At 44.9% G+C, this 27,455-nt stretch overlaps 2 protein-coding genes across 7 annotated transcripts in view; one reads left to right on the forward strand and one right to left on the reverse strand.

Moving 5' to 3' along the window:
- LOC108578282 (transcriptional activator cubitus interruptus) overlaps positions 1-14,187 on the forward strand; it is an 18,739-nt gene extending 4,552 nt beyond the window's left edge. Inside the window, exons 4-12 of the mRNA XM_017941584.1 lie at positions 1-157; positions 5,221-5,489; positions 9,862-10,116; positions 10,485-10,649; positions 10,722-10,886; positions 11,035-11,457; positions 11,751-12,287; positions 12,382-12,639; positions 12,730-14,187. The exon at positions 1-157 is cut by the window's left edge and continues 22 nt beyond it. Of these exons, the coding sequence (XP_017797073.1) occupies positions 1-157; positions 5,221-5,489; positions 9,862-10,116; positions 10,485-10,649; positions 10,722-10,886; positions 11,035-11,457; positions 11,751-12,287; positions 12,382-12,639; positions 12,730-14,187 (3,687 nt within the window). The remainder of the gene's footprint in view (positions 158-5,220; positions 5,490-9,861; positions 10,117-10,484; positions 10,650-10,721; positions 10,887-11,034; positions 11,458-11,750; positions 12,288-12,381; positions 12,640-12,729) is intronic.
- A 2,094-nt stretch (positions 14,188-16,281) lies between these two features.
- Positions 16,282-27,455, reverse strand: part of LOC108578445 (cingulin) — a 12,285-nt gene continuing 1,111 nt past the window's right edge. For 3 of the 6 annotated variants that reach the window (XM_017941798.1, XM_017941795.1, XM_017941796.1), the window contains exons 2-15: positions 25,735-26,010; positions 25,507-25,608; positions 22,194-23,114; positions 21,723-22,116; positions 21,255-21,607; positions 20,112-20,543; positions 19,740-19,913; positions 19,112-19,318; positions 18,790-19,041; positions 18,412-18,698; positions 18,231-18,333; positions 17,973-18,149; positions 16,787-17,908; positions 16,282-16,409 (exon numbers count right to left, since the gene is read on the reverse strand). In XM_017941798.1, coding sequence (XP_017797287.1) covers positions 16,314-16,409; positions 16,787-17,908; positions 17,973-18,149; positions 18,231-18,333; positions 18,412-18,698; positions 18,790-19,041; positions 19,112-19,318; positions 19,740-19,913; positions 20,112-20,543; positions 21,255-21,607; positions 21,723-22,116; positions 22,194-23,114; positions 25,507-25,608; positions 25,735-25,917 — 4,803 coding nt within the window. In that variant the 5' untranslated portion in view covers positions 25,918-26,010 and the 3' untranslated portion in view covers positions 16,282-16,313. Of the gene's footprint in view, positions 16,410-16,786; positions 17,909-17,972; positions 18,150-18,230; positions 18,334-18,411; positions 18,699-18,789; positions 19,042-19,111; positions 19,319-19,739; positions 19,914-20,111; positions 20,544-21,254; positions 21,608-21,722; positions 22,117-22,193; positions 23,115-23,887; positions 24,071-25,506; positions 25,609-25,734; positions 26,011-27,250; positions 27,325-27,455 lie in introns of those variants that run through there. The other 3 variants (XM_017941799.1, XM_017941797.1, XM_017941801.1) reach the window with 3 other exon arrangements.

Here is a 27,455-nt window from a genome sequence, read left to right on the forward strand (position 1 = left end):
ATCAGAGCGAGCCGGAAACGGGCGTTGAGCAGTTCTCCATACTCGGATCGTTTCGACATCGACAGCATGATTCGATTCAGCCCGAACAGCCTGGCCTCCATCGTGAACGGATCCCGGAGCAGCAGCGCGAGCGGCAGTTACGGTCATCTTTCCGCTGGTAAGCGACCACTTACGTATCATTATTCCATTTTCAGCCAAGCCTGTCAAACTTATTGAATTATTCTCTCGGGCGAGATTTACCGCGTAATTAATTAAACGCTGACTGAAAAGGAGCGGTGGGACCAGGGGAGAGAAAGAGAGGCTCGTTCTCCATTTCTGAACGATCACGAAGATAAGCTCGACGTTTCTCGTGTATGTATACGTTCTAATTGCGAGAATCGTGTGGCAATTTTGAATAATCGACCGACCGTCGCGGCACGTATTACTCATATCTCGACTGTGAAATTGCGCGGTCCTGTCGTGAACTCCGAAGGCGAACACACACACACACACACACACACACCTGTGCCTAATTATTCCCTCTCGTTGGGTTCTCGTCAAACGAGAGGAGAGAGGAAAGGGGAGAGGTAGGTTACGAGCGATTTACACGGCGGAATAAATAAGCGGGTAAATCGCGAGGGGCGTGTGCAGAGGCGCAATTAAGAGATCACCCGCGCACGATACAGTCCTCCACTTCGCTCCGCTCCACACTCTCCTCTCCCCTCCCGAAAAACGTAAGTCACCGAGTGTTTACCCGGCGCATTTTCACCGTAGCCGCAACGTTGATTGATCGCTCATAATTACCGACGCGCTCGCTCTCGCCGCCGTCGTCGTCGTTCGTCGCCGCCGCCGCCGCCACGCTGGCCCCCTCGACGCGGCCGTAAAACGTTTCGCGCGGGATACGCGATACGTGAATTATACGCTTGTAATTACACGTGTACGCGAGGCGGCTGGTTGTTAATGCGCGACTACCGCGTGACAGCCGTATTTTCCGAGTTACTGCCGACGTCACGGGACGAACGCGCCTCGTAAACGAAACGACGCCGCTCCTACGCGCCATTTACCGACCGAAATTTCGCATCCCATCGCTGTGAATTTCGCGGATAGGTAATTAAGCTTGAATAATTAGCGGCGCGTCGGGAGGATCGGAAACGGTGTTTTAGCGCGTTGAGAGGTGTAGCGGCAAATACACTCTGAGTGAGAATTCAATTCTTTTATTTGGGTTTCGCTGTTTTTTCCCTTTTTCTGCTGAACAAATTACGGAAGGCAACAGGCCGAGGTTTCGAGCTTCCAAGAATGATTTTTCATCGTCGAACTTAATTGCGCGAGATCGCGAAGAGATAAAGAGGCCAAGGCTTCGAGGTTGCAAGAACTATTACGCGAGATTGCAACGAAAAAAGTTGTGAAAAATTTATTTAGCTCCCAATTTCATGGTCACCAATACGTACCATCCTCAGCGAAGCTTCCATCGTGTACCACGTCTCTACCGGCGATCATGCGACCAACCAACGGTTCGCACGGATCGGCTTTAATATTACGGAGGCAGCTTTGGCTGAGCGTATATCATTTGGGCATCGCGTGGAGCGTTTTAACATTCGTCGTAAAACGGTGGATCGGCGGTTTCTCAGGAAAACCGGGTCTCCGGGCGGCGAATTACCATAATTACCGGACCTATACGAAACGAATAAAGTCATTGGTGGTGCAGCGTTAACGCGAGGGCCCCCTCGTCCTCGTAAGGATCAGGTCCTGACGTTTAAGGGCGTGCAGGGAGGGGGAGGAGGAAGGGGGCATCGAATTAAAGTGGCGGTGCGCATGAAGCCATTATAAGGCCGGCTGCAACAGGGGAACCGCGGTGAGGCCCACAAATCGGCCTGGACCTCCTTGCTCGCGAGTTAAGGGTAGCCGGTAATTTGCGATTAAATGAAGTAATTAACGGATTAAAATTCAAGCGACGCGCGATCCCTGGTTGTTTGTCGGCCCTGGCGTCGTACGATGCCCCGCAGGATGTTGTCGCTCGTTAAATTTCAGTCGTACGCTACTGAATAGACCTCTTGTGTTTTTTTTTTTTTTTTGTTTTTCGAAGGCAGTCTTTTATAATGTACCTAACATTTATCCGAATAATTGTTGGGTTACTGGTCTTTCGATCTGGAGAATTCGTTTCTTCAACATTTTTTTTTATCGAAGATTAATATTTTGAGAATTTCTTCTTGGAGTGTTAGGGAGAAGTTTGAAAATTTGATGAAGGTAGGAGCAGTGGATGGTGATAAGATAACTGAAGATTTATGTGATAAAAATGCAATTTCGTGCAATTTCGTGCAATTGCGATTGAGAATTTAAATTCGTCAAATATTAGCTATCGAAATTTATTTTATCTATCTGCTTGGATCAGTAAAATTTAAACAGCGAGGGACATTCTGAGCACAGTTTTCTTCCCGTTGCAATACTCTGTATTCTAAAATGGAATTCTTTCTTAACGTACCATTTATCATTTTTCTTTTTTTTACTAATAGCAACACTTTATTTCGAAGTAAACCGCGAAGAACGGTATAAATAGCGACCCGTTCCTATCTTAAATCGTCGCTGCATTAACAATACCATCGATCGTAAATTCGAGGGTTTTTCCAAAGCGTTTCCATTCGACGGGGTTTTATGTCATTTTTCGTACATCATCAGCGGCGTAGCACAGAGAGGATGTTTGGTGATTAAGCGATTATCGCGCCGTATACGAGTAGACGGCCATTTCCCTGGGCAACGTACGGCCGATTCCACAAAATTATAGTGTTCTTAAATAAAGCATCGTAGGCGTGCGCTCCGCGCGTTCCTCCGGTTTTATGTTCATTCGAATCGCGACGAACGATCAATGCGCCGCGAGAAATACAACCGGACAAGCGTTTTACAGTCTCACGCGTAAAACGCGACTTTTTCTCTTACCAAGAATGAGACGTAAACTCCTCGCTGCGTGGATATGCATGCGAGAATTTTTCTCCGAAGCACGAGACCTCTGCTTATTGATTCCACGGGAAAGAAGAAGAAAAAAAGAAGAAAAAAGAACCCCTCGCAAGAGATCTCTTCTTCTTGTCCAACCTCGCCATTATACATTCTTCGGAACATAGTAATCAATTCTTACAACCTCTTCCCATCGAACAATCTCCATTCCCGATATTTTATTCCCATACGTCCCATAATTAATCAAAAAGTAACGAAGAGTAACGTCTTAAGTATCTTAAGTTCCATGTTTACGGTTAATCATTCGTCCATATATACTTATGAAAAAAGAAAAGGGAGAAAAGAACGTCGCGTAATTACGAAATGATACGTTGTGTCCCTCGATTCAACTCTGAAACTACGCTGTTTCACGGGGGATAAAAAGCTTGGCCTGCCGCGCACATCACATCGGGTGCATCCGGAAATTACGTCGCCGAAGCCTCGTACAATTAACATCGTTCGGTTAAGACGTTGACCAACGTTGAGAACGAGCCACCGCTAATCGTTAAACGTCCCCGGACACGCAACGTGCACGCTTTTATGAAGCACCGCCTAGAACGTAGACACGCATGGGCGTGACCGGTCGCCTAAGCGCTTTGGCGCGCGTGTACGCGATGGCACTGTGGATGGTGCATTCATTGACTGCTAAATGCTCGCGTGATTCTATATATTGAACGGTGTTAATTCCAGACGATTCTCTTAGATTACTCGAGACTACAAAATTCTCTTCGACGCTTCGAATCGAATTTATATCGATAGCGTAAAACAGGTACTCACGCCTCTTTGCTTAATTTTCTTCATATTCAATTAGCATTATCGTGGGAAAAGATCGATAAGTAACCGGTGATCCGGTGTTTATCGAGCGTAAATATCGGCTAGCCTAATTTATAGAGCAACGATAGAGGGAAGGCCTGTCAATCTAGGCTGCGATTAGAAGGAAGCGTGATTCTTATGCCCGTCACGTAGAGCACCGACATCGCCATATCGGACGGTGATTAATTTAGCCGTGGCAATTTATCGAACGGACTGGACTGACTCGCTGGCAACCGTGCGTATCGTTAATATTTCATCGTGTAACGAGCCGGCGATTAAATCGCGACTCAACCCAATTACAAACCGTGGAGCAACCTTCAAATTCGACAACGCTCGAGTATCGGCGATCGGGTTCGGTTGGACGGTTCAATGGACGATGAATTTAACGACGACGAACATGTTGAAGAGCGATACACGCTCGGGCGTTTAACATGCGCAACTTCATTGTAAAAGCGCGAGGGCGCGGTTTCAGGTACGATAATATTCGTTTGATCGGTACGCGACGGTCTCTACGCGGTGTTTATAAATGTCTCTGTTAAAAAAAAAAAGTACGCGTTTATCCGAGCCGCCGCCGCGCGCGCTTATCGTGTCTGATTCTTTTACACTCCTTCTTCTTTCCTCCCCTTTTCTCTCCGTACTTTAAGAGAAGAGGGAACGACATATAACGCTAAAGCCAACACGGCCTACACGATCACCGTACACAGCCTTATGGTTTCGTAAGAGAGGCTCGCAGCATTGAAATGCAAGCATAGGCTACGTGCCGGAAGTCCGGCGTGGCGTGTCCCGAATGTCAAGAGAATGGACGCGGTCCGATTTCGATCTCTATCGATTATCCAGGTATATCGCCACCCTCTCGTACGCCGTATTCGCGTTAACTATGAAACGCGTGCATCGGTATCGCACGATTAAATCTCCGCCGATCCCGTGTGAATAATTCGCTGTTCGAACCGAGATTTTTTCTCCCTCCCTTCCTCACCCCCTTGTTACGCTGGTAACGGTATCAGCTTTCGGCTTTCTACGACGCCCAGCTGGATTTCCGTGCAATTAATTGTCGTGAAAGTACGCTTGTTGAGGTGTAGCACGAGGGGGACGTACATACGTATTCGTTCGACTCGGGGCGATAAATTGTAGCGCTTGTTGTGCTTCGATTTTCTTTAATTGAACTGTTCGGATTATGTTCGATCAGCTATTTGGCATTTGTACTCGTACCGTTGGGTAGAAGTTTTCGATTGCTTTGCAATTCGGGAAGAATGGAGAATTTTCTTGCGTATTCACCCCTAATTGTTAGTCGAATTTTTTGAGGATTTTTGGAAGATCTAGAGTTTGAATAAAGTCTCGATTTTTCATATACCTACTATAATCATTTTATTTAACGAAGTATTGTAAGTAACGCTGTTTGTATAATAATTTATGTAATTTTTTGAATTTCTGTTGTTGCTGCAGCAATGAGTCCAGCCTTGGGAATGCACCCAGGAATGGCGCCGCACTTGCAACAGCTCCAGGCCCACCTCTTGAGGAGCGCAGCTGCCGCGGCTCTCCTGCCCCATGCTCATCCCCTGCAGCCCCCAGCACCACCTCCACCTCCACCTCATCCTCATCCTCACACTCACGGATTATCGCCACACTCGCAATTGTACCCTGGCGTGCCACCCCATTCCACGGCCTCGGCCACCCTTGGACCCCATGGAGGAGGTCTGCCGCCAAAAACAGAGGTACGTAAAGAAATCACTCGTTTCTTATCATCCTCCACCTTAATGAATTAGAAAACCACTGAAAACTACATCGCAACTCACAAAATTGAAAAACTGAAAAACACTTGGATTTTCATTAAAATTGTATAACATTTGAAATTCGGGGAAGATACTCTTGGTGTGCAAAGGGTTAAAATAACTGGAAAATAAAGTACGAAGAGTCTGAGCAGAGCTCCAAAGTGACACTCTTCCCGAACAAAAATCCTTCAGCTAATTACTCCGAATAGCAGCAGGAAAAAATGGGAAAGAATCGCGCGCGATAACTCGAGGCGCATTCGTGCGCGCGATCGTCGGTCTGACAATTATGCAAAGACGGGGGGCAGCCGGCGATCTTTCCTCGCGCGTGATATGCGATACGAGCGTATCGTTGGATAGGAGCGCCGCGGGCTTGCACAGGTGCCTGTCTGATTGTTAGAGCCGGTCTTGCAGCGACGTATGCTCGGTAGCTCGTCATCGATTCATCGGGAATAAATAATCGTCCCCCCGTTCTCTTTCATCCTTCTTCATCTTCTGCGTGCAGCGTGTGTCGTTGGCGAGAGGCCTCGGGGAGACTTCTCAGCTTCGTCCTTTGCAAAAGGGAACAGGACAGAGAGCCACGCAAGAGAAGAAGAGAAGGGGGAGAAAGAGAAAAAGATTGGGTTACCCTCGCATGGTCCTCGGGTTACAAGCAATCTCGTGCACATTATTTCGCCAGATTCCACCCCCATCCACCTGACCATCGTCCTTTATCTTCCTTCTCCTCCTATTCTTCTTCCTCCTCCTCCTCCTCCTTCTCCTCCTCTTCTTCTTCTTCTTCCTCAGCCTCTTCTTCTCCTACGTCGTTGTTAATCGCGTTCTCCATGTTCCTCTGAGTCAGGCCTCTTTGTTACCTTCTCTCTCTGTCTCTTCTCCTCGCGATCTTCCCCTACCTCTCTCTCTCTTTCTCTGTGTGCGTGCGTGTGTGTGTCCGTGGTCTGTTTCTACGTTTCTAGTTTCTGTTTCTCCTGTTTGCTCTGATTTATTTACATCCGCGGCGGCGTTTTCATTTTCTCCGCCGGCGACACGACTCGCCGCGTGTCCGCACGCTGTAAAGTTCCTCGAGGCCCCGATTGCATCGGCTTGCGTTTCTCGCTCGTTGCGCGTCTCGTGCACCGCTCGTTCCCACCGGTGATCGATGGATTTATAGGCGCGTCTGTAATCGAGAGGTTCCTTTATAGTGTACCAGAGGATCGCCGTCGCTTCGCTCTTTCAGGACCCGATGCTCTCGCAACATCTTTATGCTAACGACGATATTTGTTGGATAAATTTAGGATCTCTTCACCACTGTGAGTCATAAATTCTTCGATACTTTGCATCATACCGGTGGGTTCAGCGTCGAGTGAGTTTTTCCGTGGGATTTTAAACGCGAGTGAAAGAATCGTTGGATTTTTTGGTGCTTCGAACGGTATCGTGTGAGAGGATTAAGCGACGATTCGTGCTTGGGAGTAGATTCGTTTGTCTAAAGAAAGTTCTGCTTTCGGTAACTGTCAGGCATTGCAGTTTATTAATTGTTTCGGTTGTGTAGTGACATAATTGGCGAAAAAGGGGTTAACATCGTAGCGTATAATATGCAATTTGTTTGGAAGACTAGAATTTATTCAACGTGAATTTTTACAGAATTAGACTGGATTTTTCACCAATTATTGAGAATACTGATTTAACAAATCTTCAAGACCGTGGCAAACAATAATTTTTGTTTAGAAGCCTAGAATTTTCATAGAATTGAATTGATAAAGATATTTGCGTCTTCGCTGTTCTCAGAATGAAATTTTCAATTTTTCTGCTACTGTTCAGTAACTATATAATCGCGCGTCGATTTATGGGTGTTGAACGATATTCATGCTTGTACGATAAATTTGCCGAGTGGACAACTTAATTGAAGGAAGTTCCAGTAAACCATTCACGCGTTTCTCGACGCACGATCAGCCGCGGCGACGTTGTAACGTCGAAAGCGCCTTGAAAGTGTTAATAGTCTCTATCTACCTTCTGTATCTTTCCCGGCTACCAGAAAGTGCTAAAAGTTTTCTCTTAGAACGTTTGCCTAATACCGTCCTGAACCTTGAAGCCACTTTCATCCGTGCATTCCTCAGGCTTCCATTAATTTAAGCGTTGGCCTATCAGATCGAGCGAGCGAGCTTCCAGAATTCGGCAACCACCGAGTAGATATCGCCGGGCAATATGAAAATGTACGAGCCATAAATTTTATGGGATCACGAAATAGAAACTTGTTTTTGTCGAAAAATACAAATGTATTTTTCGAGGACCGTGGAAGATAGAAACCTTTGAATTAATCCTTTCAATTCTTTAATTACGCCTATTAACTCTGCTTATTAAGTAGCTTTTATACGGTGGCTTCTTTTGGAAACGATATTATTCTTCCTATTTGAACGTTACACGAATTGAAGTTTCGTTCTTTTTATGCTCTGATGCTTATTCTAGGTTCTGTTCCAATTGATCCATGTACAATTAACTTCCAAGTATAGTTCATAATGCAGCTATATATGTACATATTTATTTTATTTTTCACAATTCAAATTCTAAATTCTATTTAACCCTTTCGCGACCAGCGCCGGTTATATCCGGCACCCACTAAATGCTCGACACTGGCTAGCGCCGGGTATATCCGGCACCCCCTAAATGCTCGACACTGGCTAGCGCCGGTTATACCCGCCATCCACTAAGCGCGTCGCATTGGCTCGCGCCTCGACAATTCAAAGTGAAGATTTATTTTGAAATACAGAACAAGGCCTCGTCAACGTTCCCTTTATCCGATACACCCTCAAGTCCTCTGCTGTTCCAACGAGATCCTCTAAGATTTGAAAAAACGCGAGACACTCTTAACGCGTACGGTGTGCACTAATGGCACGACGACTCGTTCGTTAGTGGCGTACTGATGGCTAGCTCCGCCGTCGCGAAAGGGTTAAGGGAGAAAAGTAAATTTAGGAACGGCGATACATTAATAAATTTATAAACAAAAATAGTTCGTTCATAATAGCAATCCTTTTTCCCCCTAAAAGTTGCCTCAAACAAATGGATCGCGCGCTAAAAGATTAGCGTTCTGTACCATTTAATTAGAGCAAAAGTGAAGTTCGTTACTTTCTGAGAAAACAGCTCGTAACACTTTATTTGCCGCGAAAAAATTCTTCAATTCCTATTTCTAACATCGTCTTTCATTCTTTTTCAAGCTTTAAACCGAACTTTATTCGACTCGTCACTCGAATTCCGGTAATAAAAAGCGAATTAGTCAGACGATGGATAGTGGAACGCGTTGCATTCGCATCTTCGATCATTGCTAAAGTTAATTAGAATTTCATTTTATAATTAGTGTAAAATTTGAAAGATACGAAATGCCAAGCCCAATTCTACTTACAATTAGATCTACAAATGATCAATACCTTCTACTTTTTTTCCTTTGCTTACCAAGAAAGAATTAAAATAAAAATTGACAAAAATTCTACTCAAAATTCGAACACTCGCAATCTAAAATATCATTACCATGTAATAAAATCACGATAATACTAGGTTATCTCGGTACCGTTAATAAGAAAAATCGTAATACAGAGGGCTTCTTCGAACGAACAAATCAAACGCCGCTATTTCCTCCATGCTGGCCATTTATTAACTCTCTCCACCCACTATCTCCATTTCACCCTCGCCAACAGCCAATATCCTGCGCCATGTGGGCGGAGATACTCGAAATTACGTCTGCACGGTCTCATGGAGGCACGGCGGAGCGGTTTACGAGGGTTTGCTACGATCGGATCGATCGTCCCGTGCTGGTACGGTACGCGATAATTGCGAGATCGCGTGCAGATCGTGTGTCACGAGGTTGCGCTTCTCTCCCATTTCTGGCCGTGTTTGTTTTAGAAAATTCCCCCCCTCGTGCCTAACGTCGGACAGATCCTTCTCGATACACACAAGCCGTGTAAATTCCTACGGCGATTGAATTAGCGCCGGCTATCGATTCCATCGGTTGGCTACCAGATCGAACGGCGCGATCGTAATTGCTCGCGCGGTGTAAATTGGAGGCCGTTGCGTGCCGTGATTAATCTTTTACAAGTGTGTGACGCAAGAAATTACGGTGAACGTCGCGCGAGCTGTTATTTCAGTTAACGTCGTCGCGGCGGCGGCGGCGGCACGAGGTGAAACGAACGAACATGTGTTTAACGTCGGATAAAATCGGGCGAAATTTAATTAGCAACCTCGACAACGAGTTACCACTCTTTGTTTGTTTTTTTTTTTTGGTTTTTTTCTTTCGAGGCGGGAAAAAGATATGTAATTCAGTTGTTGTTATATTGCATAATTGGGCTTGCAGAGCGCAGAGTCGTGTAGAAAGGCGTCGGAATCGTCGACCAGGTCAGTGACGGCGGAGGCGGACACTTCTTCGAGGAGAGCTTCTACTAAAGTGAAAAGAGAACCGGCTACGACAACGACGAACGCGACCACCACCACTGCACCACCGACTCATCCTCAGGGGCTCAGCCCTAGCGAAGATCTTCGGGACGAACCTGGTGACTTCATCGAGACGAATTGTCATTGGAGGGACTGCGGCCTCGAGTTTCCTACCCAGGTGAGAATTTGGTGCTTTATTCGCGATTGAAGGATTGAAGATCGTAAGTTTACCTTGTGTCTTTCGCTGTAAGTATGTAGTTTTTGGAATAGAAATTTTTCAACGTGGTAAAATAATTTATTTTTCAGTTGCAATTAATTTGTAATGAACGTGGCGATTTGCATAAGTCTATCTTGCGTCTCTTTAATTGTAAATACGTGGTTTGTAGAATGGAAATTTTTGAACGTGGTTTAACAACTCGACGATTTAATTCTTCGACTGTAATTCTACAGTTGCGATTAATTTGTAAATGCATCGATAGGTGTAGAATGAAATTTTCACTGTAAAATATGTGACTGAATTGAACGCGGCGATTTGCACGTTTCCAGGATGATCTTGTGAAGCACATTAACAACGACCACATACACGCGAACAAGAAGAGCTTCGTCTGCGGTTGGGAAGAGTGTTCGAGGGAGGAAAAGCCATTTAAGGCGCAGTACATGTTGGTGGTGCACATGAGAAGGCACACTGGCGAGAAACCTCACAAGTGTACCGTAAGTACATTAATTTTCGAGTGGGAATATATTAGGAGAAACTTGGAATGAATATTTCGATACGCATTGCAGTTCGAGGGCTGTTTCAAAGCGTATTCGCGGCTGGAGAACCTGAAGACGCATCTTAGGTCCCATACTGGAGAGAAACCGTACACCTGTGAATACCCTGGGTGCAGCAAGGCGTTCAGCAACGCCAGCGATCGCGCGAAGCACCAAAACAGGACTCATTCCAACGAGGTAACTACCGAACACGAAATTTCCTCTTCGATATTAAACACATCCTCGTTTTTTTTTCAGAGGGGAAATAAAAAACTTTATTTATCAATTTCTCGCAATTTTACATCTCGTTTCTTCAGATTTACATATTTTATCGCGATTCTTCCAGAAACCGTACGTCTGCAAAGCGCCAGGCTGCACGAAGAGGTACACAGATCCGTCGTCCCTGAGGAAACACGTGAAAACAGTGCACGGTGCAGAGTTCTACGCGAACAAGAAGCACAAAGGAGGCGGTGGAGATGGAGGAGGAAGTGACGAAGCTGGTGCAGGCGGTCATAGTCCTAGCAGAAGCGAGGATCTTCATCCTAAGACGCCTAGTTTGTCCAGCCCAAGTGTGAAATCTGAGAGCGAAGCTAATAGTCCACCTAGCATGATGCAGCAGCAAGGTAGTCCACTCGTAGGTGGCTGCAACGACGAAGTTGCTGGAGTCAGTGCTTTGACTGGCGATGGCGTGGCTCTGGCTGAAGAACCTTGGAACGAGGAACCTGACGACCTGGACATCGCTGATCTTCCTGTTGCTCTTCGTGCCATGGTGAGTCTTTGGATAACTTAGAAATGCTTTTAAAAGTCGCAATGTAAAATATAAAAGACAGTGGAATATTGGAACCTGTGAATAATTATAACAGTTCAATTACAGCATTCGGAATAATTAAAGTAAAATGCAAAACTACTCTCTGAAATATAATGAATCTCATAGACGATCCATCGAGGGTATAAGATCGTGAAAACGCTGGTCACAGCGTCAAACTCCAAATCCACAGTGTCAAACTCGAAGCACAGAAAATTAACCCCTTCCCAAATTAATTATCCGAATGAATTGCACAGGTCGGTGGAATGGAGTCGCAGCAACAGCAACAGCCTCCACCTCCCGCCTCGAGAAACCGTCTGAAAGGCAGACTGAACGCGAAAGGCATGCCCAGCCTGCCTGTCAGCGTGTCCGGGATGAGGGGGACACGTGGCATGGGTCCTCAGGGTAACATCGGTGACCTGAACAGGCGGATCACTGACCTGAAGATGGAGGGTGGCGGACCTGCTCGTCAGACGAGTCTGTCCGACCTCCAGCTCAGGCTTCAACCTCTAAGCGAGCCTCGAAGAGACAGCAACAGCACTGTGAGCACCTATTATGGCAGCATGAAGTCGACAGACTTCGGTAGCAGAAGAAGCAGCCAGGCTAGCGGGGTCAGCGCTGTCAGAATGGGTCAAACAGGACCTGGAAGCTTCTACGATCCCATCAGTCCAGGAACATCGAGAAGAAGTAGTCAGATGAGCACCACTTCCGGCAGAATCAACCCACCGAGTCATCTTCAGGGACCCTACTCGACGAGCAATCTCGTCGTTCAGACGCAGAATATGTCTCTTCAGGTACGAAGGCGATCTCTCGATATTTTACATTGTCTCGATTAGTAGATACTCTTTGCAAAGTGGTTAATTCGATGTTCGATTTTTGCGAATTTAGGGCATTCAAGGTATGCCTGGAGACTGGAATGGTCCGAGTGGCCATTGTACTCAACCATCCGGTGATCGACGTATGTCAGAGCCTACCAGGGGTCATCAGACCCAAAGGAATTCGCCACCTATGCCACCCAGGCCAAGGTCAGCTCAGCTTCCAGAACATCATCCTAATCAAGAGGTTATTCTGGACGAGGTTGGAGAAGGTGAAATGGTGGAGAATAAGTTGGTAATTCCTGATGAAATGATGCAGTACTTGAATCAGGTATATACGCAATACCTAAGTTACTTCAAGGTAAATTATATTGTACAACCGTGTGGGCTATTTTATTGAGACGTTGTCTTTTTCTTCTAGGTTCAGGCAGGTGGAACTCAAGTCAACTACCGCAGCAGTCCCCTTCCTATCTGCCAATCACCGATCTGCACCAATTCTCTGCACTATCAGCGTCAAATACAAGCCACCTGCAACTACAACCAGTCTCACCAACAGAACTGCTACCCACAACAACCACCTGCTCAACCAACCTGCACAAACTACCAGAATACCTCACCGTCTCCCTACAACCAGTGTCCCAGCTCGCGACCTACTCAACCTAACTCACAGTACTGTCCTCCACCTAACTATCCCGCGCAGCCGAACGGCGGACCAGTGCTCAGTCCAGCAGCGGGTCAAGTCATGTCACCGGGTTCACATTACGCGCCCAGTCACATCAGCGATCAACCTCTGACATCGCCGGCCGCTGGAGCCCTGGCACCTCCTCATCCACCTCAGAATCTTCCTCAAAACTCCGCTCAATTGACCAGGAACTGTCCTCAGAACCACATGCATCACGGATACTACCCGAATTACGTTTGCCAAGGACAGATGAACGCGAATTGCACGGGAAATCCGAGCAACCAAGTGAACCATCACACGAACCCCACTTGTGCCCCACCAAATCACGGTACCATGACTCAGCAACAGTGCGTACAGATGCGTACAGCTGGCAATTGTCAACAACTATCTCCGCACTGTACTCAACAGCCAACTATACCTAATCAAACCACCATGAACCATCCTAACCCTCAATGTGGCCAAGTAGCCAGTCAGTGTACCAGGCCGATAGTGACACCCAACGGTCAAGTCTCAACTTTGCACTCCGGTCAACAGACAACCGTGTCGAACCAGTGTGCTCAGATGTCTCCACACTGTTCCCAGTTGAACATGAACAACCAGGCCAAACCGATGACCAACATGACCGCTCTCCAGGGCTGCCAACAGCAAGCTCAGCAGCAAAGTACCACTCCTTGCCTGCAGATACCTAATTGCGGCCATCCAAGCGGCGCTCATCGACCGGCGACAGACGCCAGTCTACCCAAGAGGACATCTCCGCAATTGTGCACCGCTCAGCAGACAAACTGCAGGATGCAACAGACTTGCACGCACAATTGTCAGGCTCGAAGCAATCCTCCGAGTCATCAACCGTACAACTGCAACTGTCAATGGGGCTTCGAGCATTGTTATCACGAGCAATCAGGTGCAGCCATGCCGGAGATTCAGTGTAGAGACATCAGTCAGTCTCAACAGGGATCTCCTATGAAGCCACCGCAAGGGATGAGACAGGACTCGTACAGAAGAACGCTGGAATATGTGCAACAGTGCAGAAACTGGTCGGGTAACGCTCAAACTCACGAGACGAACGTATCCAGTTCGACTCATCCTATGTCGTTACCTCAACCGTTGCCATCCAGCGCGAATATGGTGGTGAACGACATGACGTCGTCTTTGAGCTCGTTGCTCGAGGAGAACAGATACTTGCAGATGATTCAGTGAGCCGTTGTTTAAGCATAAAGATACAGATATATTTTCTAATTGTACTATTTTCATACTGTCGTTTGAGAAAAAGGAGCGCGAGGAACGCCTGCGTCGAGATTTAGACACTTTTGTATTTTTGATAGAAAGAAAGGAAAAAGGAGAGGAATTTTTATCGTCAGTTTTTACAGGGAGGATTTGTATGTTGTACTTGTTAAGAAAACCAGCCAGCAGCCGATCGCTTGAACGAACTATTATCACATAGAACCGTGACCTAACAATGGATGACATTCTCGGTGATTTAAAGAAACGATTAAGCAATCGAAGTGATACGTATTAAATAGAGAAAGATAGAGAGTTCAAATGTGTGCCGTTTGATATTCTACGTCGTTTATAGGGTATAGAGTATTTTGTACAAAATTCACGGAACTACCGAGTGCCTTATCACGAGCTGAGTAATTTATTATTCTTTTGGAGAATCGTATTGTAGGGAGGAGGGAGGACGGTCTTGTGAAAATTCTGTCGAAAATGTGTAGATTTTAGAAGCACTACGCTTAACGCGCCGGATCATCGTTAGAAGCCATTTTGTCGCACAACGCAACGCTATGCGTGTGAAAGAAGAGATCTTATACAGTGTTCCGAGTTGTTTCATCTGGAACATGCTTGTACCGTATTTTTGTATTAAACCAGTCCTCTCGAAGCGTGCCAACATACAACCATGTTTCTATCGTATCATCGTAATTTTATCATTTTTAGCGATTAACCACGAGTTAGTGTACGGTTTTTGTATTGTGATGCAGCGTTGACAACGTATATAGACCTTTTCTTTTTTTCTCGTTTCTTTCTTTCATTTTCCTACGATGGTACGAGTTGCTACGAATGAGATTAACCGATCAAAAAAAAAAAAAAAAAAATGTAGACGGCCAATACTAGGATAATAACAAGTCTGTAGATAGATGAGAGTAACGTAAGAGATTATCATCAATTAGCGAGCACGGACAACGTGCATGATACAGTTAGACAATCATTAGGTGTGAATGTGCGACGAGCGTGTGAATGAGTGGATTTGCGTGTCTTTCATAAGGATTCATTTGTAAAGAAGCGTAAGATAATTAAGCATGACGAAGAAGTATTTTTTAAACGATACGTTCGGTTTGACCGACCGAAATTGTACTCCCAGAAACGTTCTAATTTCTTAACCGAGCACGTTCTCTGAGAGATACGATGTGTGTGTGCCTTTCGCGATCGTCGTACGACGATGAACAATCGAAGAAGAGCGCGCGTTAAATGAAAAGAAAAAAAAGTTGAGAACTTAGCGTACCTAGAGCTGTTTTCTTTTTCTTTTTTCTTTTTTCTTCTTTTTTGTTATACAAAACGATTTTGTACGAATTTTATTATATCCACGGAGTGCGAGGAGCCTTGTGAATATTATACATATCTTATCGTATACATATAGCGTAGCGACACAATTATGCGAGCGGCGGGAGACATTGACGAGAAAAGTTTTACACCCTGAGAATTGTTAATTATTTCAAAATAAATCATATCGATCCCATCAACGAAACAATCGTCCTCGGATCTTCGTTTTTTGACCATCTTACCTTTTCTCGGGTTTTCTTTCATAGTTAGATAATGTGAAACTTTTCGTAGCTAGCGTTTTTTTTACAGATTCTTTATTTATACAGCGAAATTAGTAGGTACAATTCGTAAAAGGTACAAAACAGGAACGGACTCGCGAGCGATCACATTTCGATTCTCGGTTAGGAACAACGAGACGTTACTTACATCGATAAAAATGTACGACACATCGATAATAAAAAATAGTGGATCGTGAAAAAAGAAGAGAAGAATACGAAGAATAGCTTTGAATCAATGATACGTTTCAAAGTCTCTCATACGTTACAAAACGTGCATGAAACAAATTAAACGAGAGAAATACAGTTAACTCGTGAATGATAAGAGACACGATAGCCTTTTTACGTCACAGACGAGTCTAAACGGACTGACTCGTTCGAAATTATGCAATTTCTCGCGGTGACACGAGAGCCAACACGTTTTCCCCGTCGAAACAGCATATGTTCGACACGTTTCCGTGCTCGACGGAAATAAACGCGGTGTAATCGTGCAATTAAAAAATCATGGGCGTCTCAAGGCGCGTTATTCGACGATGATTCGTTGGAATCGCCGCTCGAGACTGGCTCCTCGGTATTTTTAGCATCCTCGGTGGTCGATGATTCAGGTACCTAGACAACAATGCAATTGTCAGACACCCGACACAAGTAACAACAAAAGAAATAAAAACAAAATAGGGAAAGTGTAAAAAAGTTGCGGTGAAACTGCAAAAGACAATAACACATAGAGAAATAAGAAGGTAGGAAATAAGGACAGAAACGTATTTATCCAAAATGAGGAAATGAAAATAGTAGGAATATAATAATTTCGCGAGTAAACAGCCGAGTCATCGTGAGACAGGGTCACGTTTAAATAGAACAGTACGCGAGGAGAACGTCGGTGAATTGTCGTCACGTGAATGGACTAAACTCGTAACACGCGTCATTCACGTGAAAACAGGAATTCGATCCAAGTGTAAACACGGCGAATTACGAAACAATATTCTCACCTGACGAGGTAGATCCGACAAATTCGTCCTCAACCTTCGACTAGGCAGGACGTCAGGCATAGGAGGAGGAACAGGCGGTTCTCCATAAACTTCGTGAAGCTCCTCCAATCTGGTACTCAAAGCAGAACCTCTTCTACTGGTAGCGTTCATCTTGTTCATCAACCATTTCGCCTGCTCCTCTAACCTCTTCAACCTGTCTTCCCTAGCGGCTAAAGCTTCTTCCGGTGTTCTACTCTTCGCACCGGCTACTTTCTTCTCTGCCTGCTTCGACGAGCCGCCGGAAGCTTCGGAGGAACTCGTTTCCGCTTTAACAGTTTCACTTGGAAGACCCGAAGACACCGGTTCGATCGTCGAGAACTCTTTGACGGTGTCCAAACTGGAAGTCGAGTCGACAGATATGTTGTCCGAGTCGACGATGCTCTCCGCTGTCCTGGTACACCTTTTCTCCTTCGATTCGGCTTCATGACACGTCGACGCGTCCACAGTTGGTGGAAATTGTTCGTCGGACAGGGAAGCACCGAAAACTGGAGCAAAAAATCGATTAGACGGACCAACGATCAACGGATCGCTGAACTGGACGTTTTTCACAGTCGAAGGTGAGACGTTAAACGAGAGGAAAGGCCCGATGGAGAACACAGGCTGAGTGATAGAGACTGCACTGATCACATTGGGTACGTGGGACACAGACGAATTCAAAGGTTCCTCGCTCTTTGCTTTCTCACCGGCCGTTTCTGGTGCGGTTTCAGTTTCTTCTGCGGCGAGCAATGGCTTCTCTTCTTCTGCTGAAGCGATGATCGATGGCTGTCCCTGTTCTTCTGGAACGATAGACAATGGCTGCTCCTCTTTTTCTGCAACGATAACCTCAGGAGCTTCTTCGGTATCTTCGTTGTTGGTGATTTTTAGCGAGTCTGGTTCAGATGTGCTCCAGGATTCGACGATTGGCTCCAAAGTGTGAGACACTGTTGACGTTGAATCTTCTTTCTCGATTATTTCGTTGGTTGGATCTGTGAAGGCTTCTGAGGTTGACGTGATACTGTCGTCAATTCCTATGAGATTCTGAATGACGTTGGTTAGAGCCTGGTCCAGAGGATTCAGCGATTCTTGAGGACTTTCTGGAATTAGCTGTTTAAAAACTTGTGTCAGTATCGATAATTCAGTATGGAAAATTAAACAGGTTTTCACTTACCGGTGTTTCTGTCGTAGTCGTGGATTCTGTATTAACAGTAGAGTCTGTGCCTTCAGTTTCGTCCAATTCCCCGTCCGTTTCTGGAGTAGAAGTTCGCTGCTCCAACATTGCTGAGGATAATTCTGTATCTGTTGGTTGTTCTGATTCTGTGTCTGGTGACGGTACTCGAGGACTCTCCTAAGAACGTTTCGTAGATAGAAAAATTGAAGATTCTGATAGACAGGAAAATACTCGAGTGATTCGAGGTTAAGTTCGAACCTTTCTTGGTCTTCTGCGTGGACCTAGCCTTAGTCTCTCCTCCACAGCGTTGTCTTCTTCGTCTGTGTCGTCTCCTCGTTCGTCACTGAACCCACTTTCAGCACTATGTCGAGAAGTAATAAATAGTAATAAAGGAAAGCTTAAAATTTCAAAAGACACGTTATCGATAATTTTACATTACCTATTATTGAACGAATCATGAGCAACCAAAGCTTTTCTAGCAGCAAACTCTCTCCTCAAGCTTCTCCATTCTAATTCAGTGTTCGTGTTCTTCTGTCTAGCTGATTCCCATTTCTCACGACAATATTCTAATTCTTGCTTCAACTCCTGCAACATTTTACGCTTCTGTTGCAACTCGTATCGGAGGATCTTCTCGTGAGTGTGCAGTTGTTGATGCTGAGCTTGCATTCGGTCGACTATGGTCCAAGTTTTAGTCAGTTCCACTGACACTGCTGATAATCTCTTTTCCTGGAGACGTGTAAAATGATATTAACAATATTCTATTTAATTTTCAAGAGCTTCACCTTCATTCCTAAATAAAAATGTACAAAACATTTACCTGCTCTCCAAGTTTACTTTCCAAATGGGTATTCAGCTGTTTCATTCGATTCATCTCTTTCTCCAAGTGCTTCTTCTCCAATATCAATTCTTTCAAACGAATGTACGTTTTGCTAACTGATATGACTAATCTAGGACCAGCCGGAGTATCGACCGATTTGTAACAAATATTAGGATCGGAGCATGGCTCGGCGAAAGCAGGTGAATTGCCTTCCGCGTGACAGCTCAACAATTCCAAGAGAACACGCCAGACCTAATTGAAAATTGCTCACGATAAATACCTCGAGTTTCACTCGGCGACGAATGAAATTCTTCAATATTACCTTGGGCAGGTTGTGAGCTATGTCCTCTTGCTGCAGATCCTCCTCTTTCTTCTCCGTTTCACCCTCGCCTCCATTCTCTCCGTTGGCTCGTCTCTGACATCCTTTACTGCCCTCGACTTGCTCGATCAAATCGAGAAGAAGCTTGGGAAGTGCCGCCGCTTCGGTGCCCTCCTCTCTCGCCATGTCGCAAATGAGATCGTGATTCTCCTATTAAAATGTCAAAGAGCCCCGGTAATTGCTATCGTTCAAATTTAATACGCATTTTCGAGTCTACGGGCTCTGTGTGAAAATGTGAAGTCGCCAAGTTGCCGCGGAATCGTTATTTTCTTGGTGGAAAGGTGAGATGTTAATGTGATTCGACTGAAAGCTTTGATCGTACAACGCTGAAGTGTCTTTCTTTCTTTCTTCTTCGAGAACAAACAGTCGAAATACCAGGATGGTGTCTCAGTTGAAAATTAACACGGAGCAAAATATAGGAAATATAGTTTCACAAAAATTTGAAAACTTGCAATCAAGGGAGCGTATCAATTTTGTGTCAGTCGTGAATTAAAAACGAATAGGTTACGTTTTGACTGTATCGACACGAGCAACATCGTGCAAGTTCGTTAATTAATCAAACAACTGCTACCTGAAGTAACTGAGTCAGTCGATCGAGATCCATGTCGGCAGAGGTGGCACCAAGCAGCATCTGCGTGAACAGACCATTGATCAACGACATCTGGTTCTGCAAATCCCTGCAATCCGCCTTGGTCAGCCCCAGTTGAGACTCCAAATTCGTTATCTCCGTATCCTGTGCGTCGATCTGACAAACACAAATATACACAAGATCTAGAATAAATTTCAGGATGCACAACAAGAGCAATCTCACAAAGAAGAAAATAAAGATCAATATAGACCGGAAATGTTCGCAATTTGCCAAAAAATTTTAAAGCAAACTGTCGCAATCTCACAAAGAAGAACAATTCCAAGTCTTTATCTCGTGAAAATGATTTCCCAGTACCTTCTCGTCAGCCTTCTTTAGATCCTCTTCGAAACACTCGCACTGCTTGAGAGAATGGTCCAATCTCGACTTGGTCTCCGCCAGCTCCCTGCAGGCCGCCTCTTTCAGTTCGCTCAGCACTTTCAGCCGCTCGTTGTAAAGGCTCTTCAGGCTATTGATGTTCTCCAGCTGACGTTCGCACTCCAGTCCAACGTCGTCCTTCAACTCTGAGAAGTTTCTGTCTCTCAGCTCGAGCAGAAGCTCGGCGAGATGGTCCTTCAACTCGCTGGCACGACGTTCGCGCGTGTAAACCGCCTCGCGTGTCCGATTCGCAATGTCCGATAGACAACGGATTCTGTAGCGATGCTGATCGGGCTCGGTCTCCAATTGATAACGGAGATCGTCCACTTTGTCTATTTGGATGCGGATGTCGTTCCTCAGCTCGTCGGATACCTGGCGTTCAGAGATCGAAATTGATATTAGAGGATTCTCAGAGCATGATTTCGACGAGGAGACAGTTGAGGGAGTATTCTGTCATTATCTGAAATTTAGGGTGAGTTGCTTAATTCTTTGGTTGGAATCACTTAGGTAAACATTACAAATGTGAAATGAATTCTTTGCGACTTTTGGGTGCAATCTGGATTTTATTTAAAAAGAATGACAATAGATCAATCATCGAAATATTTTCTATTATCTTTGATAACCTTTTGCCATTTTTCTGGCAGAAACTCGCTGAATCAGTTATGCGAATCCAGTCGGAAAGAATTCATTTCTACACCTGATACATCGTAAAGTGTATCCTGTAAATAGTATCTTTCTGTGGAAAACGTCTGGAAATAAAGGTGAAACAGGAAACAATATAGTCTGTTCGAAATCTGTTGGTCGTTCCAGGGTCAATGGAAAGTAGAATCTGTCCGAGTGTTTAGGTACTCTGTTGGTTTAGCGCTCGCTTCTTTGTTCCATTCTCCTCGTTCTGTTTGTTTTAAAGATCGAGGGTGTAAACGTGCCGGCGCGGCACGTGCCTTCTGTCTCGCCTATATTCGAAAACAATCGAGTACAAAGAACTAGTTTCAGGCGATGAAATGATTTCAGGTTACAATTTCAACTCGATCTTCTGAATTTCTAAAAGCTGCAAAAATTCGTGTATACTTTCTCAGAATTTACCTTTAGAATTTTCGTCAATCGTCGAGCCTCCAATAGTTGCGCGTTCAACTTGTCCTCGTCTGGTTTCTCATCTTTCTCCGTCGATTTCTTCGAGTTCTCCTCTGCCGCGATCTTCTCAGCTTGAGCATCGTTCTGAGCGGACCTTAAAAGGTCCAACATCCTCGAGGTCTCCGAATGAGCCTCTTTCTCCGCGTCTAATTCGCGTCTGAGTCGCTCCATTTCCGACGAAACGGCGGCAATTGCCCTCTGTCTGGCTTCCCTCTTCAGAGTTAACTCCTTCTTGAATTCTTCGATGTTCGCCGAGCGATCTGCCGGCGGGCTCTCCTGTGGGTCGTCTATCGATTCGATTGGAACTATCGGAAATGGAGAAACGACACTTTGAACTCAAAAAGATTGAACTCGAATTTTTGGCGAGCTTCGATTGGGTGAATTTGCATGTTTGAATATTTAAATCTAAATTGGACTTACCAACGTCTTCTTTCGAATCGTCATCATCCTCGCCTTTCCCCTCAGTCTTGATAGTCTCCTTCAGTCTTTGAATCTCGGCCAAAGCGTCCTCGAGAGCCTTAATCTGCTTCTTTTTATCAGAAATCTCTTCCGACAGCTGCGCCTTTAACTTCAAACTCTTCTGGCTCTCAGTGTTCCTGATTTGCTCTATTTCTAACAACGAATTCTGCAGATCTTGCTCCAGACTCGAGATCCTCGCATCGGCAGTGTCTTTCTGAGCGTTGAACGCGTCGATTTCTTTCAGTAACCTTTCAGTTTCCTTCGTAGCAACGTCCAACTTCGTCATCAATTTCTCGTACACTTCTCCGCGTTCTTGCAAACTTGATTCCACCTCTTCGTGTCTCACCATTAACTCCTGTGAAAAATGATCATTTCCAAATACGTAGCAACATGTCGAAACTTGGAAAAATGAAGAAACACTCGAAGAAGTACCTCGCAATCCTTAGTCAGCTTGCTGACAATCGCCTTCTGCTCGTCCAACTCTCTCTCCAGCCTCACGTTTTCGCTCTTGTACTCTAATCGCTCAGCCTTCAGTCTCTCAACTTCCTCCGACAGCCTGAGCACTTCCTTCCCCGCCAATCTCTCCTCTTCTTCACCTTCTTGTCTATATTCCTTCGACTTTTCTAAATGCAAATTCACCGTCGAACGATCCATCTGATCGCGAGACCTCGCGTCTCGATCCTGATCATCCCCGTGCGTTACGCTTATTCTAGGAATAGAAATAGTTCTAACCTCGTCGTCCATCGAGATCTGAGTTTTAGATTTGTCTTCAGGTACGTCGGTGCGGCTAGGGAGCCTGTTACGCGCGACATCGTCTATCTGTCGGCGTTCCGACAAACTCTGCGCCTCCGTTGAATCACAGACAATCGCGAGCCTCTGTCTCTCGTCCTCTCTGTCCAATCCGCGAGACTTTATCACGCTCTCTAACCTCTCTATCCTCGATCTGAGCTTCCTGTCCTCCTCCACACGAAGATTCCTCTGTCTGTTCTGACAAGTGTCTACGTCGTCGGTCAACAGGTTCTCCAATCTCTCGATTCTAGCCTCCATTCGCCGTCTCTCCTCTTCGTCCTCGTCCTCTCGCTCGTGCTCGATGCTCAGCCTCTTCTTCAGACCATCGTCCAACGTTTCGGAGGAAAGTGTACGTTTTCGAAATTCTCTTTCGCGTTCCAGTTCCACGTACAACGCTTCCAAATGAGCCAAAGTGGACGTGTGAGCTGTGGCTAGCTGCTGATTAGCCATCGCGAGCTGAGAGATCACCTTAGACAGCTCCGTTGCCTCTTGGTGCTGGTGAGAAAACGAAGGGCTGTGCCCCTCGGCCGTCTGCCAACCTGTCATCTGCGCGGCGTACGTCAACTGCACATATAAATAAATGGACTAATTTCAGAGGCGCTAATTGAACCCGGTCGATCGTCGATCGGAATTCTGGTTCAAGGAATGGTTACGTGGCGCGTTGCTCTCTTTTGCATTGCGCCCGGGAGAGCTCGTTGTTTGTCACCCTGTTGCGGCGATTTTCGTAATAAAGAAGTTAACGAAGAATTAAGGAGTTTGAAGATTTAATGGTAATGAACGTCGATTCAAATTTTGGGGGAAGCTTGCCACGTTTCGTTGCCTTGTCTCTTCTCGAGAAACAGGAGAATAGGTTTCACTGAATGAAAGGCCACGCACAAAGAGCGGTGAAGAGTGCCAAAATTTTCGTGTTCAAGAAAATTGAACACTTCTCGTCGAGATTTGAAATTTTTGCGAAAATCGTGTTTGCAAAGGAATCTTGTTCCGTTTAATTCCTTCGCCTCAAGACAGAGAAAATTTTCGCGATGAAAGAAACTTGATGAAATAATTGAATCAACGTACTTGTCGACATTTGAAATCTCTACGAAAATTGTCTTTGCAAATTCCCTCGCCTCTGTACAAGACAGAAAGACACTTAGTCAAAAAAATAAATTAACCCCCTTCTTAAGAAATCTCTTAAATTCAACTCCTCCCCCTCTCTTCGGGAGAAAGAACAACGAAAGCAGCAAGTGCCAAAGAATTCCTCAAAAAATTAATCAACCCTCTCCCAACAATTCAATTCTCAAGCAAACTCGTTAAATTCGCCGCGTTCACCTCGCAAGCTCCAGGCGAAAACTTACGTATAAAAAGTATCGTCGAACGCCAAGGAAAATTCGTAGAAAGTAACGTTCAAGGTATCCTCGGTCTTTCTTCAATCGTGTTACGAGTCGAGAACCGTTTCGAGCTTTCTCTGTCCATGTATAAACGCGACGAAGTCGATGATCGATCGTCGACGAGCTACCGAAAAATGGGCTCAGTCCACGTCGAACGATCCACGAGAGTGCACTGGCGGCTAAGACGCGTTCCCCAAAGGAACTCGAGACACTTTGGGGCACGTGATCGCGATCATCGACGATGCTCGGCCTAGCAGAACTCTCGTCGCGGTGGCCGTGACTCAGCGTGTTCTCCCGAAATCACCAAGTGCCCGCGAGCTTTTCTGGACACACGCCAGCTTTTCCGCGGGACAAAAGAGAGACACGTTCCGGAAAATTTTCGACGCCACGACGGCTTTCCCGAACAAAAGCACCGCGAGATCCTGCTATCTGGACTTTGCTCGCGATTGTTTTCCGAAAAGGGGAACGCGCGATGCATGGAAGTCGAAGGTGGTTTCTCGCGGTTCTCAGAAATCGAAACGGACTGGCAGTTTCGATTTACGCGATCTTTTAATAGGAAGTGATGCAAGAGGTATTTATTGTAGGATCAAGTGGTCTTTTTTCGAATCCGTGGAGTGGAAGCTTGAAGGATGTGTTATTTAGAGGTTCCGACGTTGAGTCATGAAAGAGAAGCACGATGATTCTGGAGAAAGATGTGCTAAATCGTTCTGTTTCGAGTAAATATGAATCTACTTTTTGTACGAAGACACGTTTAATAAATTGTGAAAGAGTTGAATTCGGGAAAACACAGGAAGTTGAAGGAATATCTGAAAACAGAGAAATACAGCGAATGCGAAGTAATGAATAAAATAGAAGGGAATCTTGTAATCGATCAAGTAACAATGGACAAACAACTGTCACCTCTACTTTCGCAATTCTCGAATTTGCATTTCATTTACGAACTTGTTTACGTTCTACTTTCTACTTACGAGCATCTATATCGTCGTTCTGGAATTTCCAATGCATTAAACACAGCGAACGATCGAATTATTGTAACCTTGGGTTGCTCTAATGGAATCTGACAAATCCAATGCCATAATTTTCGTTGTGTTATTTTTACGGTCGTAAAAGTAACGTGTCAGATCAAAGAGGCTTGATTTATCTCACCTTGTCAAATTGAAATTTCTCTTATCCGTAGATTCGTGAATGAAGGGAAACCTCGGATGAAAATTCAGTAGTTTGAGACTTTGGAGCAGCCAGAAAATAAGAATTCTAAATTCTCAAAATGTCAGAAAAGTTATACTTTCGAAAAAAAACCCCACTTCAGCTCATTCTCTCCTATTCTAGAGAGCCAAAAAAAATTCATTTCACGATTTTCATTCGATATTCCAAAAAATCAAAGTTCCAAATTTACAATCGATATCTTAAACAGATTCGAATGAGAAAGAAAGGATTTCTGGTGATGACGAAGGTGTATCTCAAAAACTACTCTGAAGATTTACTTCAAATTTCTACACAATATTCTTCAAAGCATTAATGAAATTACCAAAGCTGTACTTTCGCAAATCAATGAACCACGCACAGAGACAAAGAAAAGCGACGCTTACCAGAGTTTCGCGTGGCGGAGGCCGTAAATTGGACAGACTCGGGGCAGATGGTCTTTGACTCCACCATTCTTCGCCTCTGAAGGTCGCGTAAGGACTCGGACCCTGCGAAGATATTCCCGGTGAATTAAAATAAAATCCGTGGCTGAAAGACACAGAGTTTCGAGTATTTTCTCGTCGCTAAGCAGTCGCGGGCACCGAAAGCTGATAAATATTCGTTTTAAATTTAACCTGCGATCGGGGTTCTTCACCCACGTCGAACACGCTGCTCCTCGTCCTTTGTCGTATATTTTCGTTCGCGTATTCCGGAGAGAAGGATTCCTCTGTCCCGTAGACAAACGCTGCTCCCCCGCCCTGTTCCCTCGAGGGTGGCGATGGGCCTGGTCCGCCACTACTACTGCCAGCCGCGCCCATACTGCACTTACTCCACTTGAACCGCTAATCTCGTGAAATTCGCGTCTGTTGGTCCGTTTGTTGTTGCGCCTCCAAGTGAACGGAATGGAGTATCTGAAAGGATTATTTTCGGAATTTCTGATCGCCTTTTTGTTGCTTTCTTTCGGGGAGTTCGAACGCATTGCACAGTGAACGCGTGCAATTTGGAATTTTTAAATATTCTTTCGGTTTTTGCTTTCTTCCTTTGATCCTTTTGCCAATTTTCGAGTTTTTTAACTGGAAACTGAATTTTTGAAAGTTTGGGACCACTGTGCGTTGCAAGGTGCGAGAGAATTCTTTGGAATTATGCTTTGTAAATTTTTATCGACGATTTCTGAATATTCCTTCCTTTGGTCCTTTTGCCAATTTTCGAGTTTTTTTAAATGGAAACTGAATTTTTTAAATTTGGGACCACCGTGCTTTGCAAGGTATGCAAGGATTCTTTGCAATTATGGTTTATGGATTTTTAAATATTCCTTCGTTTGGTCCTCTTTCCACTCTTCCTTTTTCGAATAGAGTCTTAAATTTTGAAAATCTAGGACCACCGTGCATCGTAATATAAAAAAAAGAAATTCGAGAAATTTTCAATTAATCCTTCATCACAGAAGTCTACCAAATGGAAGTACACTAGTATTGATCCTTTCAACGCTAATTGCAAGTCGGCGAAGAATCAGTAACAGATTCGATATCACTGTAAATTGATAAGTGGTCCCAAAGTTTTGGCTAGTAGCGCAGCTTTTCCAGTAGTTTACTGTTTCACGAAACAGAAGAACCAGCAAGATAAATGAATCCATACACTGGTTCCCGCTAATGTACGAAGATAGCGATTAGCTCCGTAGAGTTGGCAGAGAGGAAAAAAGTCGGACCAGGTCAGCCCGTATTTTTAGAAGACAGATCGGTCTGGATCCTTTATTTTCAAATCTACGTTAATCTTCCTTAACGAAAAAAAAAAAAAATGGACGAAGAATTGAAAAGAAGCAGCATAAAGTCACAAAACCCAAAGAATAGAATGAAAATATTATTCGAGCTGAAACATCGAATCTCCTTTTTCTCTCCCACTTTTCAAACATCAAAGCTATCTCTTTTACGGCAGAGAATCCTCGAAGAAGCTTTACGACTCGCGTGGCATCGCGTCTTCGCTCGTGGCGCGATGTAAATATGCTTAAATATAACTCGATCTACGATCGAAAACGGCCGCGCATTTCCCGGCCGAACCAACGAAAACAAAGAGCCCACCACGGGAATCGAATTCCCCTAACTGCGCTACGTTCAAACATGCTTATTTAAATACCAACAAATCCCTCTCTATTAATACCCAAAAAAGCAAAACCACAGATATCATCCACCAAAAAATAAGAAACAGGAAGGAATCCTGAAAAAGAGATGCAGAAATTGCCGACAGAAAATCAATCGGAACACGAAGTAACCGAAGCAACTAGATGGAAGACTGTTCGAACTTGAGCGAAACAAACTTGAGCACGAGTCGGTCCGATGCCATAAATACATCATAAATAGGTATA

Source organism: Habropoda laboriosa, unplaced genomic scaffold (genome assembly GCF_001263275.1).
Source record: "Habropoda laboriosa isolate 0110345459 unplaced genomic scaffold, ASM126327v1 scaffold5, whole genome shotgun sequence".
Taxonomy (NCBI): domain Eukaryota; kingdom Metazoa; phylum Arthropoda; class Insecta; order Hymenoptera; family Apidae; genus Habropoda; species Habropoda laboriosa.